Source organism: Camelus bactrianus, chromosome 25 (assembly GCF_048773025.1).
Source record: "Camelus bactrianus isolate YW-2024 breed Bactrian camel chromosome 25, ASM4877302v1, whole genome shotgun sequence".
Classification (NCBI taxonomy): domain Eukaryota; kingdom Metazoa; phylum Chordata; class Mammalia; order Artiodactyla; family Camelidae; genus Camelus; species Camelus bactrianus.
The window spans coordinates 26139713-26162455 of NC_133563.1; the positions used below are offsets into that span (position 1 = coordinate 26139713).

The 22743-nt window shown below is 41.0% G+C and overlaps 3 protein-coding genes across 24 annotated transcripts in view; 1 reads left to right on the forward strand and 2 right to left on the reverse strand.

The window, feature by feature from the left end:
- Positions 1-11687, reverse strand: part of TATDN1 (TatD DNase domain containing 1) — a 30330-nt gene extending 18643 nt beyond the window's left edge. For 2 of the 11 annotated variants that reach the window (XM_045508483.2, XM_045508482.2), the window contains exons 1-5: positions 11619-11669; positions 11084-11206; positions 5432-5497; positions 4798-4847; positions 1130-1193 (exon numbers count right to left, since the gene is read on the reverse strand). In XM_045508483.2, coding sequence (XP_045364439.1) covers positions 1130-1193; positions 4798-4847; positions 5432-5497; positions 11084-11206; positions 11619-11640 — 325 coding nt within the window. In that variant the 5' untranslated portion in view covers positions 11641-11669. Of the gene's footprint in view, positions 1-1051; positions 1194-4797; positions 4848-5431; positions 5498-5581; positions 5655-6499; positions 6618-11083; positions 11207-11618 lie in introns of those variants that run through there. The other 9 variants (XM_045508490.2, XM_074353047.1, XM_010972623.3 and 6 more) reach the window with 7 other exon arrangements.
- Positions 11688-11719: 32 nt separating this feature from the next.
- NDUFB9 (NADH:ubiquinone oxidoreductase subunit B9) lies at positions 11720-18349 on the forward strand. Its single transcript, XM_010972628.3, has 4 exons — positions 11720-11878; positions 14454-14646; positions 15234-15347; positions 18124-18349. The coding sequence occupies exons 1-4, from the start codon at positions 11778-11780 to the stop codon at positions 18253-18255; spliced, it is 540 nt and encodes a 179-aa protein (XP_010970930.2). The 5' UTR covers positions 11720-11777; the 3' UTR covers positions 18256-18349.
- A 1456-nt stretch (positions 18350-19805) lies between these two features.
- MTSS1 (MTSS I-BAR domain containing 1) overlaps positions 19806-22743 on the reverse strand; it is a 152607-nt gene continuing 149669 nt past the window's right edge. For 10 of the 12 annotated variants that reach the window (XM_074353041.1, XM_074353033.1, XM_074353030.1 and 7 more), the window contains one exon: positions 19970-22725. In XM_074353041.1, coding sequence (XP_074209142.1) covers positions 22025-22725 — 701 coding nt within the window. In that variant the 3' untranslated portion in view covers positions 19970-22024. Of the gene's footprint in view, positions 22726-22743 lie in introns of all 12 variants that reach the window. The other 2 variants (XM_074353031.1, XM_074353039.1) reach the window with 2 other exon arrangements.

Consider the following 22743-nt stretch of genomic DNA (forward strand, 5'->3'; position numbering starts at 1 on the left):
GGGTAAAGCAGAGGTGGAAGGAGGATTCGGTTTTCTAATAAAAAATAAAGCTCACTTATTTGGAGGTCATACTTTGCTAGTTTTAATTGCATGGAGCACAAATGTGAAGTCAAAAAGGGCTTCTGAGTGGCTGAAGGCACTTGCACCTGGCCCACGGGAGAGGCGTGGTGGCTTCCTGGGCTCCCACACAGATGCTCACAAATAAAAGGAGGCAGAGCTTTTAAAGCAGTGACACAGCAGCTACACGGAAAGAAGTAGAAGAGGGTCGACAGTGGAGATCTGAGAACTTTTAAAAGCGTATCTGTTTGGGGATAAAAAGTACGGAGGACAATATTCTTATATACATCAAAAGCTTCTGGGAAGATGATTATTTTTATGACTTTAATCACTGAGAAAAAGTATCAGTGGATTCTGAAGAGAAGTATGCATTTTAGAAAGACTTCCATTAAAAAACAGCTTTTAATGAGTAAATCAGTATTTTGAAAAATAACATGGAATGCCTAATTCTTCACTAACACAGGAAGCATGGTCCCCACCCCTCCCTGGCAATAACAAATAAAAAAAAAAAAGGTTAAGTAAATGAATGCCAGATAAAGGAGGTGTTTTATGTAACTAGGATTCTTGTAGGATTCAACCCCATAACTTTATGGATTTTAAATAAATGCAAATGTATGAATATAATGTAAGCATATGAGGGATTATATATTATATTATTACTTGCATTCCTGGGGTCTTGCACGGTGGCTGCACAATAAATATTTAATAAATGATCTTTCACAGTATTAAGTTTAAAAAGAGCAACTCAAATCTTAAACACATGACAACACATACACAAAAATTGTACACTAGGAATATCTGAGGTTAAATTCTATGCCTAGTGAACTTAATTCTCATTAACTGAAATCTTAAAATAATCATTATTAAATACGAGGGTCTTATCAAGCATCTGATATGCCAGTTGGCATTTTGAATTTTTTCATCTTAATCATGTTCCACTGAAATCACTCTATTTTCTTGTTGTTTCTACAGTCACGATCCATTGTATTTGTACCTGAGGCAGTTTTCAGAAAGACTTCTTCAAAATAACTTAATTCTTATTTTTTTTTTGGTAAAAGTAATATGAGGATACCATTTGTTTGTGCCAAATGCAGTGCATCTTTACTGTCTTGTAGATTTCCACCTGTAATCATAAACTGAAACAGAAAGAAATAAAATAAGCCCACTTTAACAGGGTGTCACAAAAAGTTTCCCAAATGTGCCTTCTTGCTGCTTTTTTGGAGAATGCTTCTCTTTACTCTCTGACTGTCACACATCAATCCTTTAAAATTCAGCTGTAAAACCACCTCCTGTGTAGAGTGGATCTTGACTACCCGCTCCATGTGCATGCGCGTGCGTGCACACACACACACAATACACGGAGTTTGTCACACTTTCCTACTAAAATGTATCCACATGTCTGTCTTTCCTATTAGACCATGAGTTTCTTAAGGACAGAGATCACATTAGGAAAGAATAAACAACTAAAGATCTCTGAATTTAGAATTCTGTTCATCTAAATTAGAGATTCAAGTAGGAGGAGGGTGTAGCTCAGTGGTAGAGTGCATGCTTAGCATGCACAAGGTCCTGGGTTCAAATCCCCAGTTCAAACCTCCATCAAAAGTAAATAAGTAAACCCAATTACCTCCCCCCGCAAAAAGACAAAAAAAAAAAAAAAATAGAGATCCAATAACGTTGACGTAACAGTTCTCCAAGTGTGGTCCTGGACTCCCAGGGGATATGTGAGGTCAAAGCTGTTATCATAATACTAAGATGCTATTTGCCTTTTTCACTGTCACCCGTCATGCGTGTGCAGTGAGGTATTCCAGAGGCTACATGATGTGTGACATCACAACAGACTGACTGCAGAAACAGATACGAAACCTCAGAGGTCTTCTAGTAAGCCAGACATTAAAGAGATATAAAAAAAAAAAAAAGTACACATTCCACTCATGTCACTGAATGTTTTTGGTTTAGAAAATACTTTTCCTAAAAATCTGCTATCTATGTTATATAATGGTCTATTGTTATTTTAAAATGAATTAAGGAATAGATACAGTTGACCCTTGAACAGCATGGAGGTTAGGGGCGCCACTGAAAATCCACGTATTACTTATAGTCGGCCGTCCATATCTAGGGTTCCGCATCCACGGATTCAACCAACCTCAGATTACATGGTACTGCAGTATTTCCTACTGGAAAAAAATCTGTGTCTAAGTGAACCCACAGAGTCCCAATCCGTGTTATTCACAGATCAACTGTATTTTAAATTTTTCTCAGTTTTAATTTCTAATGGAATACATATCAATAGATAAAACCCACATGAAAGCTCTGTGGAGTCCTCAATAATATAAAAGAATATGGAGGGGTTCTGAGACCAAAAGTTTGGAAATCACGGGATTAATGTATATGGATAAATTCTTTGCAAGGAAACACATAGCTCTTGGCAAAGAAGCACCGTTACAGAGATGGCCATCAGAGTCACCACAGTCAGAACACCACCTCTGCTCATCTGCTAAAAGGAAAATGTCACTCAAGAGCCGTGCTGATGACAACTGCCGAGGCAGTGCTGCTTAGGCGCACTGTCTTCTGAAGAAGTGATTTAAACACACTGATGTGTATTTTTTAAAGCATACTTCTAGAGGCTCACTGAGCTAAAGTGAAGAATTCATTCTAGGTACACACCTAAAGAGACAACATACAAAACACAAGAGATGGTGCAAATGATAAACAGACATTTTCAAATAGTGACAAACTTCTAATAGGATGGAAAATAAGTATCTATTTAGGGAACACAGAGTCATAATGAAATCCTCAACTGCTTGTAAAACATGGCATATAAGACACTAACAAAAGTACCAGGAAAACTGTTGTTTACTAACATTACCTAGTTTAAGATCAGGATCCCAAATCCAGTATTTCGATTATGTAAAATAGTTTCTAATCAAGGCTACCTTTAATTTTACCTGTAACTTTTCCAAATAGATGAAAAAGTAAGGACAAGACTAGGGGACATAATTTCTTCTCCCAGTTTACAGTGATGGTGATGGTAGCTTCCACCGTGAGCATAATAAAGGCTGTTCACTTTATGCCAGGTTCAATACCAAGTGCTTTGCATTCTATATTTAATTTAACCCTCATGACAACTCTACTTATTAGGCATTACCATCCTTGATTTAGGGATGAGAAAACTGAAGTCTAGAGAGATGAAGCACCCTAGGTTACAAAGCTGTGAAGAATGAAGCTGGGGCTGGAACCAGGTTTGTGATGCCATAACCGTGGTTTTACTCACTACCACATAACAGCAAGGTGCTGAATTAAATTTCAATTTGGAACCATGTCCAAGTAAATTTCATTTCAGTTCTGTCATTCCTAAGTCTGTGTGTATGTCCTTATAAATGTTAAGATTAAACTATACATGGATGACACATGAAAACTGTACACGGAAAAAATGTCTCCTGCCATATCAGTAAACAAAGGATGTTGTGGCCATCAAGCCATCAGCCCCTGTGGCTGCCCCTGACTGTATACTCAGAGGGCATTTTGGTGGAGAAAAATGGATACTGACCTTAGATACTTAAGGTGTATATCAAAGGAATGATTTCAATGAGCCCAGACTCTTGCATCTTCCCATACATAGAAAACTGCTAAATTCATTAATTTGAGATGTTTAGGGGTTTTTTCCTTTAATTAGCAGTAATCTTTTGATGTTCCACTACCTGGTTTTTTTTTTTTTTTTTTTTTTTTTTTTTTTTTGAAAAATCCCTGTATATCCTGCGTCCTCCCTTATCTCTTTGGAGCAGTCCCTCAGAACCATCTGAGAGGCTGTCTCCTGGGCTTAAGTCCTTAGCAAGTCATCAGAATAAAACATGATCCTCAACTTTAGGTTGTGCAATTTTTTCAGTTGACAAAATTTAGGAGCTTGGTATTTCCGAGTTTGCAGAAAAGCATTTTATAAAGTGATTTACCAAGCAGAGAATTACCACATAATGAGAAGTTAATGTTGTAAACTTTTATCCTCTTACTACTTGTGAATAAAAACTAATACAATTTTAGAGTCGGTGACTGCAGAACTCATTTAGTCAACACTATCACTTTTTAAAACTGAGGTTATTTAACTTAGAAGCAGTAGCTGCTAATGTCCTGATAACCACACTATGGAATTTAATCTTATTTCTTGTGTACATGTATGGGCTAGCTTGCTTTAAAAAAAAAATACTAATTAAAAAGAAATTACCTATTCAAAGAATTTGACACAACTAAAATTCATTTGCTTACAACTCTCTAAAAGTAGTAGGAATTCTCCTGATAATCAAATTATTACCATAAAAATAATGTGTCCTCTCAGTTATTTGAAATGTTATACACTGTAAAAGCTAAACTTGGTGACAGATACATTGTCTTTTTGATGATTGCCTACTTCTAACAAATGCTAAATTATGTTACAAAATTTATTAAAAGTTGCCTCTTAAGAAGCCTGGTAATTCAAATGGGTTTTAAAAAACTTTTCCAAGGAGATTTTGCCATTTACTACATTTCTCATCAAATGGAAGAACCACCCACAAGGTCTATGTCACTTAAATCACTGTGAACAGAATATTTTGATATTTTATTTCATTAACTTGCTAATATTACATGTTGACAATACATATTCAAGAAGGCTGAGTGGCATTAGCCCCTTCTCTTCTATTCTACAGTATTTTAAGCAAAATTCAGTTTCTTAAAAAAAAAATCATAAAGGTGACAAAAATGAAATGTTACCTTTTTAACACCAATCTGAACAGCTCTCTCTATTACATCCTGTAAGTCATCTGTAAGATGAACACCACATTAAGAAAACCTGATAAATAAAAATTCACTTTCCTATAATTTAATTATCCTTTATTGAAAGAAAAATACAAAGAAACAATCACATTTACTAAATTAAAGTCAAATCCATACTATTTCATGAGTGTTTATCATATAATAAGAACAGACCCAGGAATACCTTAAAAAAAAGAAATCCATATAAGGCAAAATAGATGAATACTTATCCATTGTATTTTTATTCTTTTGACCATAACAGGGAAGAGTTTGTTTGGCTTTTATGCACATGGTTATCTAAAGTTCTATATGCAAAGTTATACATTTCTACAGAAGTTTATAAGAAGGGCTTGTTAACACTTTTAGTAGGTGTTTTATAAATGTTCATGATCATGGTTTACCAATACAGCTTATATGCGTTTCATTTTGTTTATAGTTTTATTCAAGATGCATAATAAATCCTTTAATATTTCAATTGTAAGAGTACATTAAGCTTTTTTTTTTTTGGATTAAGCTTTTTATGATCTCCCTTGAGGCAGAAAATCTGTCTTCATAAAAAAAAAATTGTTTACTTTAATAAAGAAACATTTACCTTGGTGCTTTTGAACCCCTCTGTAAATTCCTCTGAACATAGGATCTGTCAAGTTGATACCAATATCTATGGAAAGCAAAAATAAAATCTCTAATCATTAAGAGCCTCCATTTGAATCTTTTACTTTAAATTAAAGGTTCTTTTACTAACCTTTTCATTCACACCTTCACTCACTCAAACAAAATCTAAGCGCCTACTGTTTGTCAGTCACTGTGCTAGACACCTGGGATACAAAGAAAAACAATGAAAGATCTAAGTCCTGCTCTCAAGAAACTCACTGCAGAACTGGGAAGGCAGACTTACTAACAGACAATTAAGAATCACACGTAGACACTGGCACTGGGGGACACAGAGGAGGACCACCCAACTTAGTCTGGAAGTTAGCCCAGAAGAGTCTTCCAAAAAGAAGGGATCCTCGAACTGAATCTTAAAGGATGAATTACTGTTACTCAGTAAAGACAGGAAATTGCGGATAAGAGGAAGCTGGAGCAAAGCATCCCAGGCTCGAAACAGCATAGCGATCATGGAGAGCCACAGGCCGTTCTGGCAGATGGAGAGAATGTAGGTAAGGGAGTGGCCAGAAAGGGGCAGACTCAGCTGTTACAGACGCTTGTATCAGATGCAGCAAGAAGCACTGATGGCTTCTAAGATCTGTATTCTGGACATTTCATTCCGGTGTCTTTGCGGAAGGTGATCCCTGCCTTCCAGGAATTTACAGTCTATATGGAAGCTACAAATACAATTTGGGATGTAATAAGCTAGACTGTAAGCAACACAAGGGAAGCAATGCTTTGCATCTTTATTGCTGTATCGTCAGAACCTAGCAAAACCGTTAGCATATGGTAGGAGCTCTATACACTTAAGTCTGTAAATAATTATTTTACAGCTTTGTGCGTGGGAGCACAAAGAAGTGGCAGTAACAGTTTGCAATTTAAAAACTCCTGTCAGAAGTATGCCTACTGGCAATAAACTAAAAAAAAAAATTAAATCCTGTACAAACATCAATTTCTAGCTTGAAAAACAGAGGTCATGACAGAAATTTAAAACAGCAAAGTGGAAAATCACTACCTCTGCTCAGGAGGGAATATTGAGGGATTCATTCATTCAGCGGCATGTAACATCACCACAGGGCAATCAGACAAATTCAGAAGACAGGACTTCTGGGGGACAGCCAACCAAGCTGCTTCTGTAAGACAGTATCATGAAAAAATGCACCAGATCAAGGGGTTGGCAAGCTATGGCCTGTGAGCCACTGCCCATTTTTGTTTGCTCTGAGCTAAGAATGGTTCTACATTTTTAAATAGTTGAAAAAAGAATCAAAATAGTTTTTACGACATGTAAAAATTTTAAGAAACTCAAGTTTCAGTGTCCAAAAAGTTTTATTTGAACTCATTTGTTTACATAGTATCTACGGCTGCTTTTGAGTGACAAGGCCAGAGCTGAGTAGTGGCAATAGAGATCATATGGGCTGAAAAATTAAAAAGTATACACTATGTAACACTTTAAGGAAAAGTTGGCCATCCTCTGTGCTAGATTAAAAAATTGTAAAGGACACTCAAACGCCTGGCTCTGGACTGGATACTGTTTTGGACAAGACCACCTTACAAAAGAGGCTCCAGAGAGATCCCTCAGCCTTCCCACCATGGGGCACACAGGGACAAGGCACCAGCTGTGAACAAGGAAGAGGGTCCCCACCAGAACACAATCATGCTACCACCCTGATCTTGGACTTCCCAGCCTCCAGAACTGTGAGAAATAATCTTCTGTTGTTTCTTCTGTTGTTAATAAGCTATCCAGTTTGTGATATTTTGTTATAAGTCCCAATGGACTAAAACAATCTATGGTATCACCTTCTCTCCCAATCTGTATATACCAAGTAGGGGGATTTCATCTTTTACCCTCTTGAGCCTGTGCACTCTCCTCCCTCTCCACTATTATCCACTCTAAGCAACAACTCTGACCTGAATGCTACTCTGGCCTCTTTCCATTCTGTTCTCCACCTGACCCAAGGTTTCTTTTCATTCATAAATCAGATATTGGTACTCTTAACTGTCACCCTTGATACTCACATCCTTAACACAGTATGATCTCAGCTTTGCAAATCTCTAGCTCATTCTATACTGTTTTCCCTCCTGCCTCAGTCCCCTCCCCATTTCTCTCTACTCCAGATCCATTGGTCTTCTTTCAGTTCCTGAAAAGTGCCATGCACCCTTCTGCCACAGGATGTTTACAGAGGCTCTTCTGTTTGGAACTTTCCCCTGCCTTTCTTTGCCTACTTAACTCAGTCTTTCAGAGCTCAGTCCAAGTGTCACTTCCTCAAGGAAGCCTTTTCTGACCTCCCAGTCTAAGTTTTGTTCCTCACCAAATGCCCAGAGAACCATGTTCCTTTTCTTCAGTGCCCTCTTCTGTCACTGTGGTAAATAGTCACCAGTCCACTTAAAAAGCTGTTTGTCTCCACCACTAGACTGTGACAGAGCTTCTACCCACCGAGTCCTAGCATTTTAGCATACCAGGTAGCACATAGTAGAGATTCAGTAAATATTTGTAGAATGAATGAATGAATGACCAGGTTGCCCAAGGGAATCCAAGACAAAGAATAGAAAATAGGGTCCATAGCAAAATGGAATGGGTAAGAGATGGCCAGCAGCCCCAACCAGCCTGCTTCTAGGGACACAGGGTAGGATCAGAATCCTGTTAAAAGAACACGACTACAGATAAATCCTAGACCCCAGCTGGCTGGCCCCAAGAGGTAGTTATGTTACTAATTACTGTCAGCTGCTCTCTCACCGGCTCACTTGCTGGGAATAGGAGCAGAGGCTACTAGAATGGGAATCATCTAAATCTGTGCATCTCAAGCTAGCAGTGTTCCAGAGGATGTGTAACAGCTTGAGAGTCCCTCGAGTATCAATTTCACTCTGGAAGATTTAGAGGATAAGATATCTTTTAACTTAAAAAGGGCAATATATTATTTCAGAGATAAACACAAGACAGCCAAGGAAATTTTGTAACTGCATCAAGATTTACACACCACTGCTGCCACCCCTGGGTTATACTCCAAGCTATGCCCGTAGGTGAACTTTGGTGGGTGAGTTTCAGAGCAAGGATGGGCCAACACTGAAAAGGGAGCTTCCACTGAAAAGGGAATCTACACCCCAAGTTCTATCACTCTGCAATGAGTAAGCACAGATTCTTACTGCTAGTCAGACTGTGGATATAACCACCTGTGGCAAGATACTCAATGTCACAGAAATTAGTCTCGATTATAACCTAAGACACAATAATGAAGTGTCCTCTAGGAAAGAGCAATGTTTCCCATAAAACACAAATACACACTTCTGCTTCCTGCCCTCCTTCCCCATATTAGAAACACTGGGTGTAGCTGTAAGGGGCAGCCACAGGTTATGCAATTTGAGAAAGGGGAAATGTAAAAGGATTACAACCTGGGGATAGTCAGTTGTCCTAAATCAAAATCTAAGGCTGCTTTTGTAACACTGGTTTAATTTTTTCATGCAACTGTTCCATGTAAAGGCTTGTTCCTGGATCAGCTGTCCATGGTCTAATATAGTCTTTTACAAAGTACTGCTCATGACTATTACAGGCAGAGAAATGTTTGTAGTGGGTCACGGGCAGAACTTTTTAAATGGCATGGAATAAATATTAACTATCAGTAAGTCACATAACAAAGCATATATAGTATGATCCCATTTTTGTTATAAAAAAGACAAAAACATCTGATGTTTGTGTATTTTTATGATTCTGTATAAATTTATTAAAGATTTAGGGGAAGAAAAAAGAAAAAACAAACAAAAAAGAAAACAAAAACATTTTTTAATGAAAAAATAAAAATAAATTTTTTTTTTTTATTTAGGGAAGGATATACTTTAACTTTTAAACACTGGTTACCTGGAAAGTGAAAGTAAAGATCATACAGAAAAAAATTTATTCCAGTTAAACCTATCTTCTTTTAAGAAGTCTTTTCTGCTTATGTGGTTCAGATTCCTTTATCAATTTACTTACCACCTTAGTACTAAAACTATGCGTATTCTTTCACCTACTCATTCATACTTCCATTAAATAGTTATTGTACGAAGCCCCTGGGAAACAAAATACCACCAACTGTCTGCCTTAGAAGAGCATGGTCTAGCAGGAAAGGCAGATGCATAAATATTTAATTATAAAATAATGTGGTAAAGGGTAGAGTTATGAAGTCTTACAGAACAAGTAAAAGCAACCAGGCAAGATGGTAGTTGGTAGAACATTAGAGACATAGGGGACATTATGGCCCCAACCTGCCACTCTAAAACCCTGTCAGAGGCAAGAAACAGCCACCTCCAAGTGTTTACAAAGCTTAAAAAGGATGAGGCTGGAAAAGTGGGCAGGACCAGACCACAAGAGGGCTTTGTATGCTATGATAACGGCACCTCAAGTATCCTGAGGATGGGGACTGACAGATTTGCAGCAGGAGAAAAATGTAGCTGATGTGATTTTTATGCAGACCACTCTGGAGGCTACACAGAGGATGGATTTAAGGAGACGTGACTTGAGGCAGGGACCTAATTTATTACAAACACAAACCTTTTTAAAGAAAAAGTCTCTTTTCTTTGTGGAGCATTTCATGGCTCTTCTCCCATTTCCCCCATCAATTATATCACAGATTGGAGCAAAGAGGCTGATTCACCACACTTGAAAGTGTCTACAACCTTTGAGGGCCTACCCACCCTCCAACCCCACCCCAGGCCCAGGCTCTCCCAGAACATTTGTAAAAACCTCTTTTGTGGCACTCAACAGTCTCCCTTGCATTTGCTTTGACTGTACATACCTCTCCAATCTGAAAACTGCACCACTAGAGTCTTTTTATAGCTCCACATCATTGTCTTTAGAAAAAATATTGCCTAAAATAACTCTCAGATCAAATTTTATAATCCTAACCTCTCTCATTAGGGCCAGACATTTCCAATTGCCCAATAAATGTCTCCACCTGGATGTTCCATAAGATTCTCAAAGTTAACCTAATACAAATAGATCTCACATCTCCCACCCACTGCCAAACTAATTGTGCTTCCATTTCATATTGAGGTATTTATTCCAACACTGAGTAACCTGTTCACTCTCCCTTACCTACCATAAACACTCAGCTACTAAACGCTGCATACATACCACTCTTCCATTTCTCTCTCCCTTTTCCAGTGCCCTAGTTCAAGCTCTGAAATGCTTCCCTGCTTCTCCCTACCCCCCACCAAACCTACCTAAGAAATCTCAGGATTAACTTACTAAAGCAGAGGTGTGATCATTCTTATTTTCCACCTTCAAGTAGCTGGAAACGCCACAAAGACGAAGATCATGCCCAACTTTATTCCCTGCTCTATCCCATAGGCCAAGGCTCCCAATACGTAACTGGCACTCAGTGATTTACTTAATGAATGTTCCTCGTCAAAAGCCTTCAGTGAAGCTCTACTCTCTATACATGGTAAAAATTAAACTCAGCAAGATGTTCAAGTCCCAAGCTACCCTTCCAATCCTAGCTGTCACGACGTCCCCCAGGTTTTCTTAAGTGCCTGGCACTAAATATGCTTCCTCTGTTAGTTCCTATCGAATTCTCCCTCTCGTTCTACCGGTGCTAAATGAATTGTTGCACTTGCCAAGTAATATCACCTGTTTCTCCCCCATCTGGGTCCTCCAGTTTCCCACCAGATTGCGACGCCAACAGAGTAGGGACCGGATCTTTGTGCCCAGTGTTCCTAGGCCAGTGCCTGGCCCACCAGATGCTTTCAGAAGCTGTGATATGAACGCACGAATTAGTGAGTGAACAGGTCCCTCGAAGCCGTTCTCCCCACCACGGAGACAGGAAGGGACGGGAGATGCACGTGAGATGGAGGGGACTATAGTGACTGACCTCTTCTTGTATTTTAGTCGTTTTGTTTCCCCTTTTCTCTTTACTAAATACAACACGTATGTTGGAAAGAGCATAAGTCATAACTGCAGCTCGTGAATTTTCACAAATAAGCAAACTCGTGAAGCCAGCACCCAGACTGAGATCCAGGACATTACCAGTACGCAGAGGCCTCCCCGCGCCCTCTTCCACGGAGTGCACTGTCAGCCCTCAAAGAGCCTAAGAGCTCACGTTCTGGGCCCCCTGAACGACGCCCGGAGGTCGAAAAAAAGGCGCAAGAAGCGGGGAAACTCTTACCCACGAACTTGAAGCGACTCATGACTGCGGCTCCGACTCCTCCCCAGCGGAAGCGGAAGTGGTCGCCGGTCGCCCCGCCCTTCCGGAGGTCCCGCCCCCTCGCAGCCTGCCTCCGGTTTCCCGGGAGCCCCCGCGGCCGCTGAAGGTGAGCGGGCCGTCATGGCGTTCTTGGCGTCGGCGGCATACCTGACCCACCAGCAGAAGGTGCTGCGACTTTACAAGCGGGCGCTGCGCCACCTGGAGTCGTGGTGCATCCACAGGTGGGAGAGGGGGACCCAGGGCGTGGGGAGGGAACCCCGGAGGCCCCCACGGAGGCTAAGAGGCCCTGGGGACCCGGCGGCTCAAGGACTTCGGGGACTGGGTGGGAAGGCGGCCCCACGCCCGGCAGAGCCCGCATCTAGACCCGGGTTCGAATGCAGGCTTGGTTCCCCACTCCTGCAAGACCTTGAAGAGTTGCTTATCTGACCCCGGCCTCAGTTTTCTGATCAGGAAAACGGATGCAGGAACCAGCGCAGAGGGTTGAATGACGACTAAGGGAAATAAAGCAGAGTGCCTAAAACTGATTGTCATGCCTCCAGCTCTCACTAAATAATAGTTTTCTTCATGACCTTCTTGTTCCTAATATTAGCAGTAATAATATATGCATATTTTCTTCAGTTCTCACAACTCTGGGAGTTAGGGATTATTTAGCCTTATTTTATAGATGAGAAAATAGAGGCTTAGAGAGTAACTTGCTAAAAGCCCTGTAGCTGTTAAGTGGCTGAGCCAGGATTAAAACTCAGGTGTCTTAACTCCAAAGCATCATCATCACCCCTGCCATCAGCTTTCCTCTTTTTAGCTTCATCCAGTCTTTTTCATTACCATCACATCCCACATAATTCCTTAACCTCACTCATAATTTTCTCCTTCCCTCTCTCTGTCCATCTGTGACTAGCCTTGGAATATAGTCTTAAAACATAGATTTTCATGACATAGGTGCAATGAATGCACGATGGGGTGACAACCCAAGTTGTGTGAATGCAAGGCCTCCTAACTCCCTTAGCAGAATCCTAAAACCTAGTCCCAGGAGAAGGGCTTCTGGGAAAAACCTCTAAACAGTGGGAAACTGAGTACATCTGGAAGAGTTGTGGAGGGAATCCTTGAAGCCCAGATTGCATATTTGGTATTATCGTAAAGTCTTCAACCTATTTCTCTTTGTTAGGCAGGAAGATGGCCAGGTTTAGAGGGTTGTAAGATTGTTAGTTACTTCCTTAATTTTTCCTTATTGATTCATCTGACAGAATTTGCAGTTCAGGTTCTGTGCTGGCTGATGAATAAATAAAAATTAATAAGGCTTCTTTTTCAGCTGTAGCAACTTACAGATTAATGGTGAAGATGGATGTATAAACAAAAAGATAACATAGAGAATTATCAATTTTTAAAGATGAAGGAAGTCAAGCCATCGAGAATTCCTTCAGGCAGTGCTGAACTACATCTGAGAATATTAAAGTTCATAGCTTTTTAGGAAAGGTTAAAAGTAGTTACTATGATAACACTAACTCAGCGTTTCTTTAAATCTCACTGACATCTTTTCTCAGTACTTGCCTGATTTTTTCCCTTCCCTTTGCCCTCATAGTGCTATTTGTTCTGCATGGATCTGTCCTAGGCCCTCTGTTATTGCAGTGTATACTTTGGGCAGCCTCATCGAACACTGGGACTTCAGTTACCATCTACGCTCGTTTGTCTGTAAAGCTGTATTTCCAACTATTTGTTTGATTACCTACAGTTCTCTGAAACTTTTCACTACCTCATGTTGATTCTCTTCCCAAATTCCCTGCATCAGCTAATGGCACTACTGGTAATGCAGCCAGTCAGTTTTAAGTCTTAGCATTATTTTCAAGTAGTCACAACTTCTCTGCCAGTGATGTGTGTACTTGTACACTATGTACAACTGGACAGTGATTTTTGTAAATTTTCTCTCCCTTGTAATAATATTAGTAGCTGACGTTGGGCACTGAGGATGTACTAATTAAGCACTGTCTGAAGTGTGTTTATGTTTCAGCTTATCAAATCTTTTGGACAACCGTAAGATAGAGATACTGTTATTAACACTTTCATGGAGGAGGAACCCATGGCTTAGAGACCACTGTAATAATTTACTGTAGATTACACAGCTAGTGACTGCAGAGCTAAGATTCAGTCCTAAGCAGTCTGACTTGAGAGCCCACTCTCATAATTTTATAGTCTAAATAAATGTTTCTCTCTTACCACCATCTGTCCCCGTTGCCTGCTTCAAGCCCTCATCTGTGGCCTGGATTATTGTCAAAGTCCCCTAAATGATCTCTGCCCACAGTTTCTTCTAGAACCTGACTGACACTTGCCTAAGGTCATGCAACTAGTGTCAGAGTCAGAATTCAAAACCAAGTCTGTCTGATTTGAGCAACACTGTTCCCACCATGTAATACCTGCCTTCTTCATCTTTGTGTCTTCAGAATGTAGCACAGGGCCTAGCACAAAGCAGGAGGAAATTCAGTAAGTTGTCATTGAATTAATGTGGAACGATCCTACAGAGGCTGCAGCTTCTGTTTTGCTAACTGTCATCTTTCCTTTGTTGGAGGGGAGGAGGGGAAAGGGCTTAGGTTGTATTTAGTACAGTATTTTTGCTGCTGGTGTTTGGGGGCTGCCAAGGAAGCCGGCATAATAACGTGGCTGCTCCATTGGCAGGGTCCGGGAGGTGCTGGGAAGTCACAGTTCTCACCCGAAAGGCGTTAGTGGAAGTACAACGTCTCATCAGACAGTAATACTGCCCAGTTGAGTAGGTAATATTTCTAAAGTCCAAAATCATTTTGATTTAAGGGACAAATACCGATATTTTGCTTGTTTGATGAGAGCCCGGTTTGATGAACATAAGAATGAAAAGGACATGGTGAAGGCCACCCAGCTGCTGAGGGAGGCAGAGGAAGAATTCTGGCACAGTCAGCATCCTCAGCCATACATCTTCCCGGAGTCTCCTGGGGGCACCTCCTATGAGAGATACGAGTGTTACAAGGTAGGTGAGGACCATAGGTGTCTCCAGTCCCAAACATCATTCCTGGAAACCGCTTGCCCTTTTAGGAGCTGCTAGATTTCTTTTCAGATAGTTATATGTTTTTTCAGGTGTCAGTTTTCTCTCTCCCAGTTGCCATCAAAACTTTTCTTTCCAAATTCAGCTCCAGGGTGTTTTTGGCAAAGCAGAGTGCTAAAGGACTTGGTAGATAACTTATTTTTAGACTTTAAAGTTAACTCGTTTTAATTGGTGCTTAGTATTTCTAAGGAATTCTAAGGGATATTTCCAAATAACATAAAGCCACTCTGGGTATTCAGAGATCTTGGGTAGGGGAGGAATGATACCAGTTCACTTTGGACTGACCTAGCTGTTTTTCCACCCTAGGCTATTTCACTCTAAGGCATTCTCCTTTATCTTGGTTCCTGCCTGTCCTCTGCTGTTCGTTGCTTAGGGTCAGAAACCATCCAATCCTTGAAATGGTTATAAAAATGCACCGTGAATTATGTCTTCTTCTTGTCTCCTGAGCAGGCCCTCCCCGTGGCATGTAAATGTGTCCTGTGGAATGACGCTGTGATTTCCTCTCCTGACAGGTTCCCGAGTGGTGCTTAGATGACTGGCATCCTTCTGAGAAGGCAATGTATCCTGATTACTTTGCCAAGAGAGAGCAGTGGAAGAAACTGCGGAGAGAAAGCTGGGATCGAGAGGTGAGTCTTGCCTGCGTCTTACCATGTAGTTTGCCCACGTGGTCAACAACCGGAAGGAGCTGAGGTTTTGTTCCGCACGTGCAGAGGTCCAGACTCCAGCTCTGACAGTTACTCTGGCCCCTTGCCTCTCAGATAATACTTTTGTTTTCAAGTGTGTTAAATGTAACGGGTACAACCGTCTTAGAATAAGCTTCTCTCCTTCCCGTCTGTAGTCCTTTGCCTGACTTTGCTATATCCTACTATCCCTTAGTCTTCTCCACCAGCTCCTTGGGTATGTTTCAGCCATGATGTCTGATTTATATTTTAAAATGCTCAGTCTTGCTGTAGTGTGAAGAATATATTAGAGAGGGCAAGGGGAGAAATGGAGAGACCAGTTTCGGGTTACTGTAATAGTTTAAAGATTACAGCAGCCAGCAATAGGATGGATGCAGTAGATGTGGAAGAAAGTAGATTCAGGGTTTCAATTGGAGGGATGTGAAAAGTGATTGGAAAGTGATTGGATCGGGGTGGAGGGAGGGTGCGTGTATGTGAAGGACAGGGAAGAATCAAGAATGCTTTCCAGGTTTTAAGTGTCAACATGTGGAATTTGGTGGTGGTGTTTATTGAGATAGGGAAGAGGGGGAAAAAACAGAAGTCAGAGGGACAATTAAGTGTCAGTGTTAAATTTGTTAAATTTAAGAATATTAAATCTGAGAATCCTGCAAGACATCAAGTGCAGGTGTCAGAGGGTGACCTTGGATGTAGGAATCTGGAGCCCAAAGGAGAGATTTGAACTTGAAATAGAAATTTGAGTTACCAGTTGTTTTAAAAGCCATGGAATGGGGAGTGGATGGCCTCTTCTGGGTGCCCTCCCCCTAATGAAGGAACTGGATAAAGAGTGGGGGAGAAGCCACAGAAATGTATGAGATCCTTAGAGTAGAGAGAAAAGTCTTGGGAGCTCCTGCTTTTAGAGGTGAGGACAAGGAGCCTGAGAGGCATCCAGCCCGGGAGAGGGGAGGTCAGGAAGGTGTGACGGCTGAGTCCAAGAGAAAGTGTCTCCAGAGTAACTGGGGCCGAGTCATCTTTGACTTGGCGGAATAGAGTGACCTGGAGATAACATCCAGAGGTTTCAGCTACAGGAAGGGCATTAGTGGCCTTGACTAGAGCCTTTTCTAATCATACGGAAAGAGTGCTGAAGAGACAACAGGAGGGTGGGGTGACTCTTGAGAAGATTTGCTGAGGAGAATGGAGAAATGGGGCAGTAACTGGAGGCTAAGAGATTATTTTAAGATAATGATGCGTATATGCTGATTAGAAGATTTGGGGCAAGGGAGAAACTGATAATGTTGAAGAGATGAAGGTATGGAAGGAAAGTTTTTAAGAAGAGGGATGGGATCCTGAGCATGTGTGGAGGCCTTAAAAGGGGCAGGGATTCTTCCTCAGTTCTCATCAGACAGAAGCTGTCTGTAAATACATTTGGGCTCGAAGTTTTGATGATGGGAAATGACAGACTTCTATGTGATGGCTTCTCTTTTTTAAGTGAAATGAGAGGAAAAGCCCAGAAGTGGGCACAGCATGTTTCGAGAATGTGGAGAAGGTGTGATCATTGTGGGGAGAGGATGAGTTTGCTGGATGATAGTAGTTAGATTGCCATGTAGGGTAAAGGCACATTTGAAGTTGGAAATAATTAACGTGTTGTGACACTAGATTGTTCCGCTATTTTTTTCTCTTTAGCAATACCAAACTCTATGGGTGCAGGCTTGAAGATAAACAGTGCGATTTATCCACCGTCGAGAGTGACGAGGGACTTGAAGTTATTCAGAAGGGAGTGACTGTCGTGATGGGGTCTGGCTGGATAAAGAAGGGAAGCAGACAGGAGGCCAGTGCAGGGAGCAGGGTATGTTGGGTAGGAGGATCTGTGAAGAAGCAGTGTCTGAGTTTCAAGAATTACTTTCAAGGGGGCATTTAAGCAAACGAGCTAGAAGAGGGACACTGGCTGCTAAGAAATGTCTTAGCATTTGGAAACCTGAGGTGTATTTGTTCATGGAGAGCAGCAGGTGCATTCTGCAGTTGGTCACTATGGTAACCTCCTCCCCACAAAATCCTTCCTCCTCTACCTGTTCCGCCTCTTTGACATTCTTAAACAGCTCATGTGCTAGATAGAGGCTCCGGTTAACCACAACCCAGAAGTGGTTTTTCTGGAGGAAGCTTCGAAAAAATCATTCATCTGGAAGTTGGGAGTCTTAGGTCTCCTCTGTTAGGACAGGGGTGGTCTTGGAGTTGGCTGGAACAGCATAGCTGGGCAACAGGGGGCAGAACTGAGCACATTTGTACCTGTGATTTCATGTTATTTCTTGTCCTGGTTGCTGTTCGAGGGACTTGTAAATTAACACCCCTAATATATTCAAATTGAGGTTTCTTAATGGTGCTTTTGGAGAGCACTTAGCTGAGACACAAAAATGTTTCTGGATGGGGAGTGAACAGGTGGGGGACCAAAGCAAGGGGGACTGGAATGGTAATTGTCAGGGTTCTGCTTAATGAGTAAGAGGTGGAGTGGGAGGGTTTTGTTCTCAGCTTTGCCGTTTTAAGAATGGGAAAACCTTTAAGGAGAACAGCTTTTATGTCTGAGTTAAAAATGTAGGTATAAAAACAATGCAGGTATGTACACAGCACTTTTCAGTAGTGAGGATCAGTGTGCAACATGACACAGTAAAAACAAAGCTGACACTTCTCTGCAGCAGAGATTGGACAGTTAGTTCAACTCCTTTTTAATTGTTCCTTCTTTACCCGCTTCTAGGTTAAGCAGCTGCAGGAGGAAGCCCCACGTGGTGGCCCCAGAACTGAAGCTTTGCCCCCAGCCCGAAAGGAAGGTGATTTGCCCCCACTGTGGTGGCATATTGTGACCAGGCCCCGGGAGCGACCCATGTAGGGAAAGAGGAAGACGCCTCACCAGTCACGCTCGCAAGTGAAATAAGTTACAGAACATACACACACTTGCCCTAATAAAATAACTCAATATGGTGCGACTGCTGTGTTCTTCTGGGGAGTGACAAGGTGCCAAGTGACTGGGCCACTGTCATTTTCTTACCAGTTGTGCTTATAGACGTAGAATAGTATGTGAAACGTAGTCAGTCAGATATGTTCTTTTCTGCCCCCATTAAATCATATTGGTAACATGTGCCATCAAGGGAAAACCATGCAGCAGAACCAGATAGAAGGTCTCCTCTGAAGATTTAGTTGAACAAACTTGAGTTGAAGGCTTAAATAAACTATAGTAGCTGGGAGGCATAAGCAGCCGAGAAGGTATGCCAATATGGAGGATATAAGATACCTTTTCAGATTTCCAGAAGTTCCACTAGTGGAATTTTAGCTTTGATTAAAGGACCACTTTCAGAAGCACACATTCAGCAAGTAAGTATGGAGTTGATTGTGTTTTCTTGAGTGAGGTTTGATGGTTGGGTTAAAACATCCTATTTGGATGACGCTTTCTTGTGACACTTATTTTGTGTTTTTGTTTTTGTTTTTTTTGCTTTGTAACTCATTGGTTTTATTCATTCATGTTAATATATGTAGTATTCATTCGTTTAAGTTGCCATACAATTATTACATGTGGAATATTTGGCTGTTCCATAGTACATTGATCTTTTCTCCTGTTCTTGGCCCTGTGGTGGTTTATAATCTTTCCCTATTATAAAAAATACTGTCAGGGAACATTCTTGTGTATATATATATATATTCTTGCATATGTGCAAGAGTTTCTTTAGGACAATATACCTAGAATCAAAATTACTCAGCCATAGAGCACATTGTTGAGTTGGTGTGTTGACTTACACTTCTACCAGCCAAATATGAAAGTTGCTATTTGCTTCACACTCTTACCAATACTTGATATGGTTGGGCTTGTAGATTTTTTTCCAATCTGCTAGAAATAAGATAATATCTTGTGGTTTTAATTTATATTTTCCTGATTTATGATAAAATTGGATGTCTTATGTTCATTGGCCATTGAGACATTCTCTGAATTGTCTTTGCTTCCTCCATCTTTTGTCAGTTTTCCTTTTGAGTTTTCTCTTTTGCACTAATTTTTGGGAGTCTTTTTTTTTTTTTTTTTTTTTTGAAGTACCATGTGACACTTATTGTGGAGTTAGTTTTCCAGCTTAGGTTCCTCTGCCTTGTCTTGGATTGTCTGCAGACTCAAAGGAAAGAGTAGCAGAATTCTAAATGTTCGAAGTTTCTTTCTTTTCTTTTTCTTTTTTTTTTAAGGTAAAGCCATTTTTAAAACTCAGCTAAACCCAGCTAGTTTTAGTTCTTAATAACTCATTGTAGCTGTTAGTTTAGGCAACTAATGTTCTTAGGGTGCATAACCATCACAAAAACCATGTTTTGTTAGTTTTCTTAGCTCAATCTGAGTTTCGGTACATCTTCCAACATTTGACCAAGACCTCCACCTGAATTTTAATAAGACTTGAAATGCAGGGCTTTTTTTTTTTCTAGTGGTTCTTTATTTATAACGTAGGCTGAAGCAACTGTTACAAGATAGAAGGGAGACACGTTACACAACTGTTATTTATACAAGTTTAGAACAAAAAACTGCACAGGGAGAGGTCAACTCTCAGTACAAACTAGCAACTAAACCACAACAATTTACCTTTAGAAACAATTTCTTTATTTTTAGCTGTGACACTGCTTTTACAATATGCAAAAACACAAACAGAACTACCCAAGGTGTTTTGTCACATTCTTTCTACATTGAATTTGGCAACTTTTTATATTAAATTTATTCAGATTATACTAACGTTTAAAAACTAAACAAGTGAAAAGCTGTACCAAGGGTACAGTTACATCCATTTATTTCAAAGGTTTAAAATACCACTTTTATCTATTGTAATTACCTTGCAGTGATTTCTGCTTCTGCAAAAACCATCTCAAGCATCATATGCACAATGCATCAGCTACTTTTAGTCATCAAGATTGGTGGGCTAAACCACAGGCACTACTGTTGCTTATATTCTGTAAAAGGAGCTTGTTTTTCAAAGAAAAAAGCTTAAATAGTTTCTAATAACCATGCCTTTGCTTTAAAGCCATAACATAAAATGTTCTTGAGCAATCACAGCAGTGTTAAATGTTAATATATAGAACAATGACTATACAGGTACGTTTCTTTCACATCCAATGCAGTTATGTATTAAAGCATAAGATTATGTAATTGAATAAGAACCAACAGAGATGTGCAGGATTTGTGGGACCCACCTACTCCTTGAGAGGTTCAGTCTCAAATGAGCAATTTCAACTCACCTGACTCCTAAGGAGCTGGCTATCTTTTTTAAAAACACCACCACATTCCCCGTACATGATCCCTTTAAATCTACAAATCTCTGTTGGCTTTAGGGGATGGGTGTTATAACAAATTTAACTTTCACTTAAAGAAAAGACATAAATCCATTCCAGAAAACATTACCTAGGATACAAAAAAAGGGACAGTATAGTGGTCAGATTCCCAGTGACAAGTAAATCCTCCTCTCTTTGATGTTTAAAATGAAGCCAGTTAACTGCCATTTATTTAAAAGAAGGTAAGAAAAACAAGCCCCCAGATTGGTAAACACATTGGCAAGTTGCTAGACTCCCAGCTGGTTACCCTTGTTAAATCCGCTTGAGTTTTTTCAAAATATTTGGGCTTTTCAACGTGCCCAGCCTGCTGGGCACAGTTACGTAAAAGGCATTTGCTATGTCTAAGAATTCCCTGCTATCATTTTAAATGTTTTCACATTTTTAAAACTGCCTTACCCTTTTGGATGTATCTGGATTCCATGAAAGTGGGTATAACAGACGAGTAACTGAAGTGGGGGATTCTATGTCTACCGGTGGCAGCAGCATGCACGGGACTGGAGGTGGGTGCTGTGTGCAGTCAAGAGGAATCGTGGGAGGAAGGAAGTCCTTAAACACCCTACAGAAACAAACACTGCAATCCAGTATGGCTTATTCGGATGCATTTACCATGAAGCTACTAGAAATTCAACCTACGAGGCTACTCTTAAATGTAACAGGATCGGCTATGTTGACAGTGTGCCCCTCCCACGACCCTCCCCCCAATCCCAACACAGTCTACCGTTTCCAGATTTACTTCACTCCGAATATTGCTCATCAACTGATTCCTGCTTTTCTCATCCAGAACATAGTAGATTTGAATGAGGATTTTTACCCCTGTATCCATTTTGTTTGTACATTAAAATAACTTGAATTTGCTTCTAAGCCAGACTACTACAACGCATCTACAAAAGCTTGCAGGAAAAAAAAAAAAAAGAAAAGAAAAAGCTAAGTTTATAGTTATCCTTTTTTTCTGAAATTAACTACTTCGTGGTTCCCTTGCCCCGACCTCCCCCCTTTATGCATTTAAAATTTTACAAAGACTTGTAAAAAAGTTAAATGGAATTTGGCACCTTCAGAAAAATCAAAAGGGAAACTAAGATTAAAATGTGCAGAAAGAAAACTGTCAATATTTACAAATTAAAAGATCAAGGTTATGTCAGTTACATATGTTGCTTTTAATTCTTATCTAAAGGTGTTGAGTACTTTCAAAAGAGCTATATTCTGAGTTGCCTACAAAATCTTTTGTTTGATTATAGATTGGAATGGATCAAGACAAATTAGGTTTTATTAATTAAACAGTTCATTCCCCACTGGCAGCATTTCTGGTGAGCCTAAGAGAGGCGCGGGGCTGAGCGGTCGTTTGTCGTGGTCTTCTTCAGTTTCACGCCCCTTCGGATGGCGTTCAGCATGTCTTCTCCTTGCGGAGCATCCCTCGGGCTCAGGTCTGCAGGGTCACTCTCTGGGATCTGGCCTGGAGAGGCAGTGGCACTTGGGGGATCCCTTTCCTGGTCTTCGGCCTCGCTTTCTGGAATCGCCTGTCTGTGCTCCTCGGGGATGCTTGGCTTTGGGCCTGGAAGAGGAGGGTTGACGGAGGCTTGGCCACTCCACATGGAGGAGGGCATGCTGGTGACACCCTGGGGGCCCTCACCCACAGATGGCGACTCGGGGCTGTGCTCACCCCGCTCCTCGGGCCCATCTGGAGGGGCTGGCAACACCCCAGGGAGGTCTGGGACGGTCGGGGTCTTGACAGGGATCACAGGGGTCTTGATGGGGATGGGACCGGCTCCAATGGTCCCCCGGCGCACAGAAGGCTTGGTGGAAGGGGTCCGTCGGATGGTTGCAACCCCTGGGGTGACCATAGCAGGTCCGAGGGTGGTGGGGAGGCCAGCAGTTGAGGCTGGGCGCTTGGCTTGGAACATCCGTCGGTAGGACTGGCTGATGTCACTGTTTCTCGGAATGGTGGAGGATTTGTCAAACTCCTGCTGATCTGCCTCCTGGTCACCACTTACAGAGAAATAATCGTAATCTGAAACTGATTATAGGATTTGAT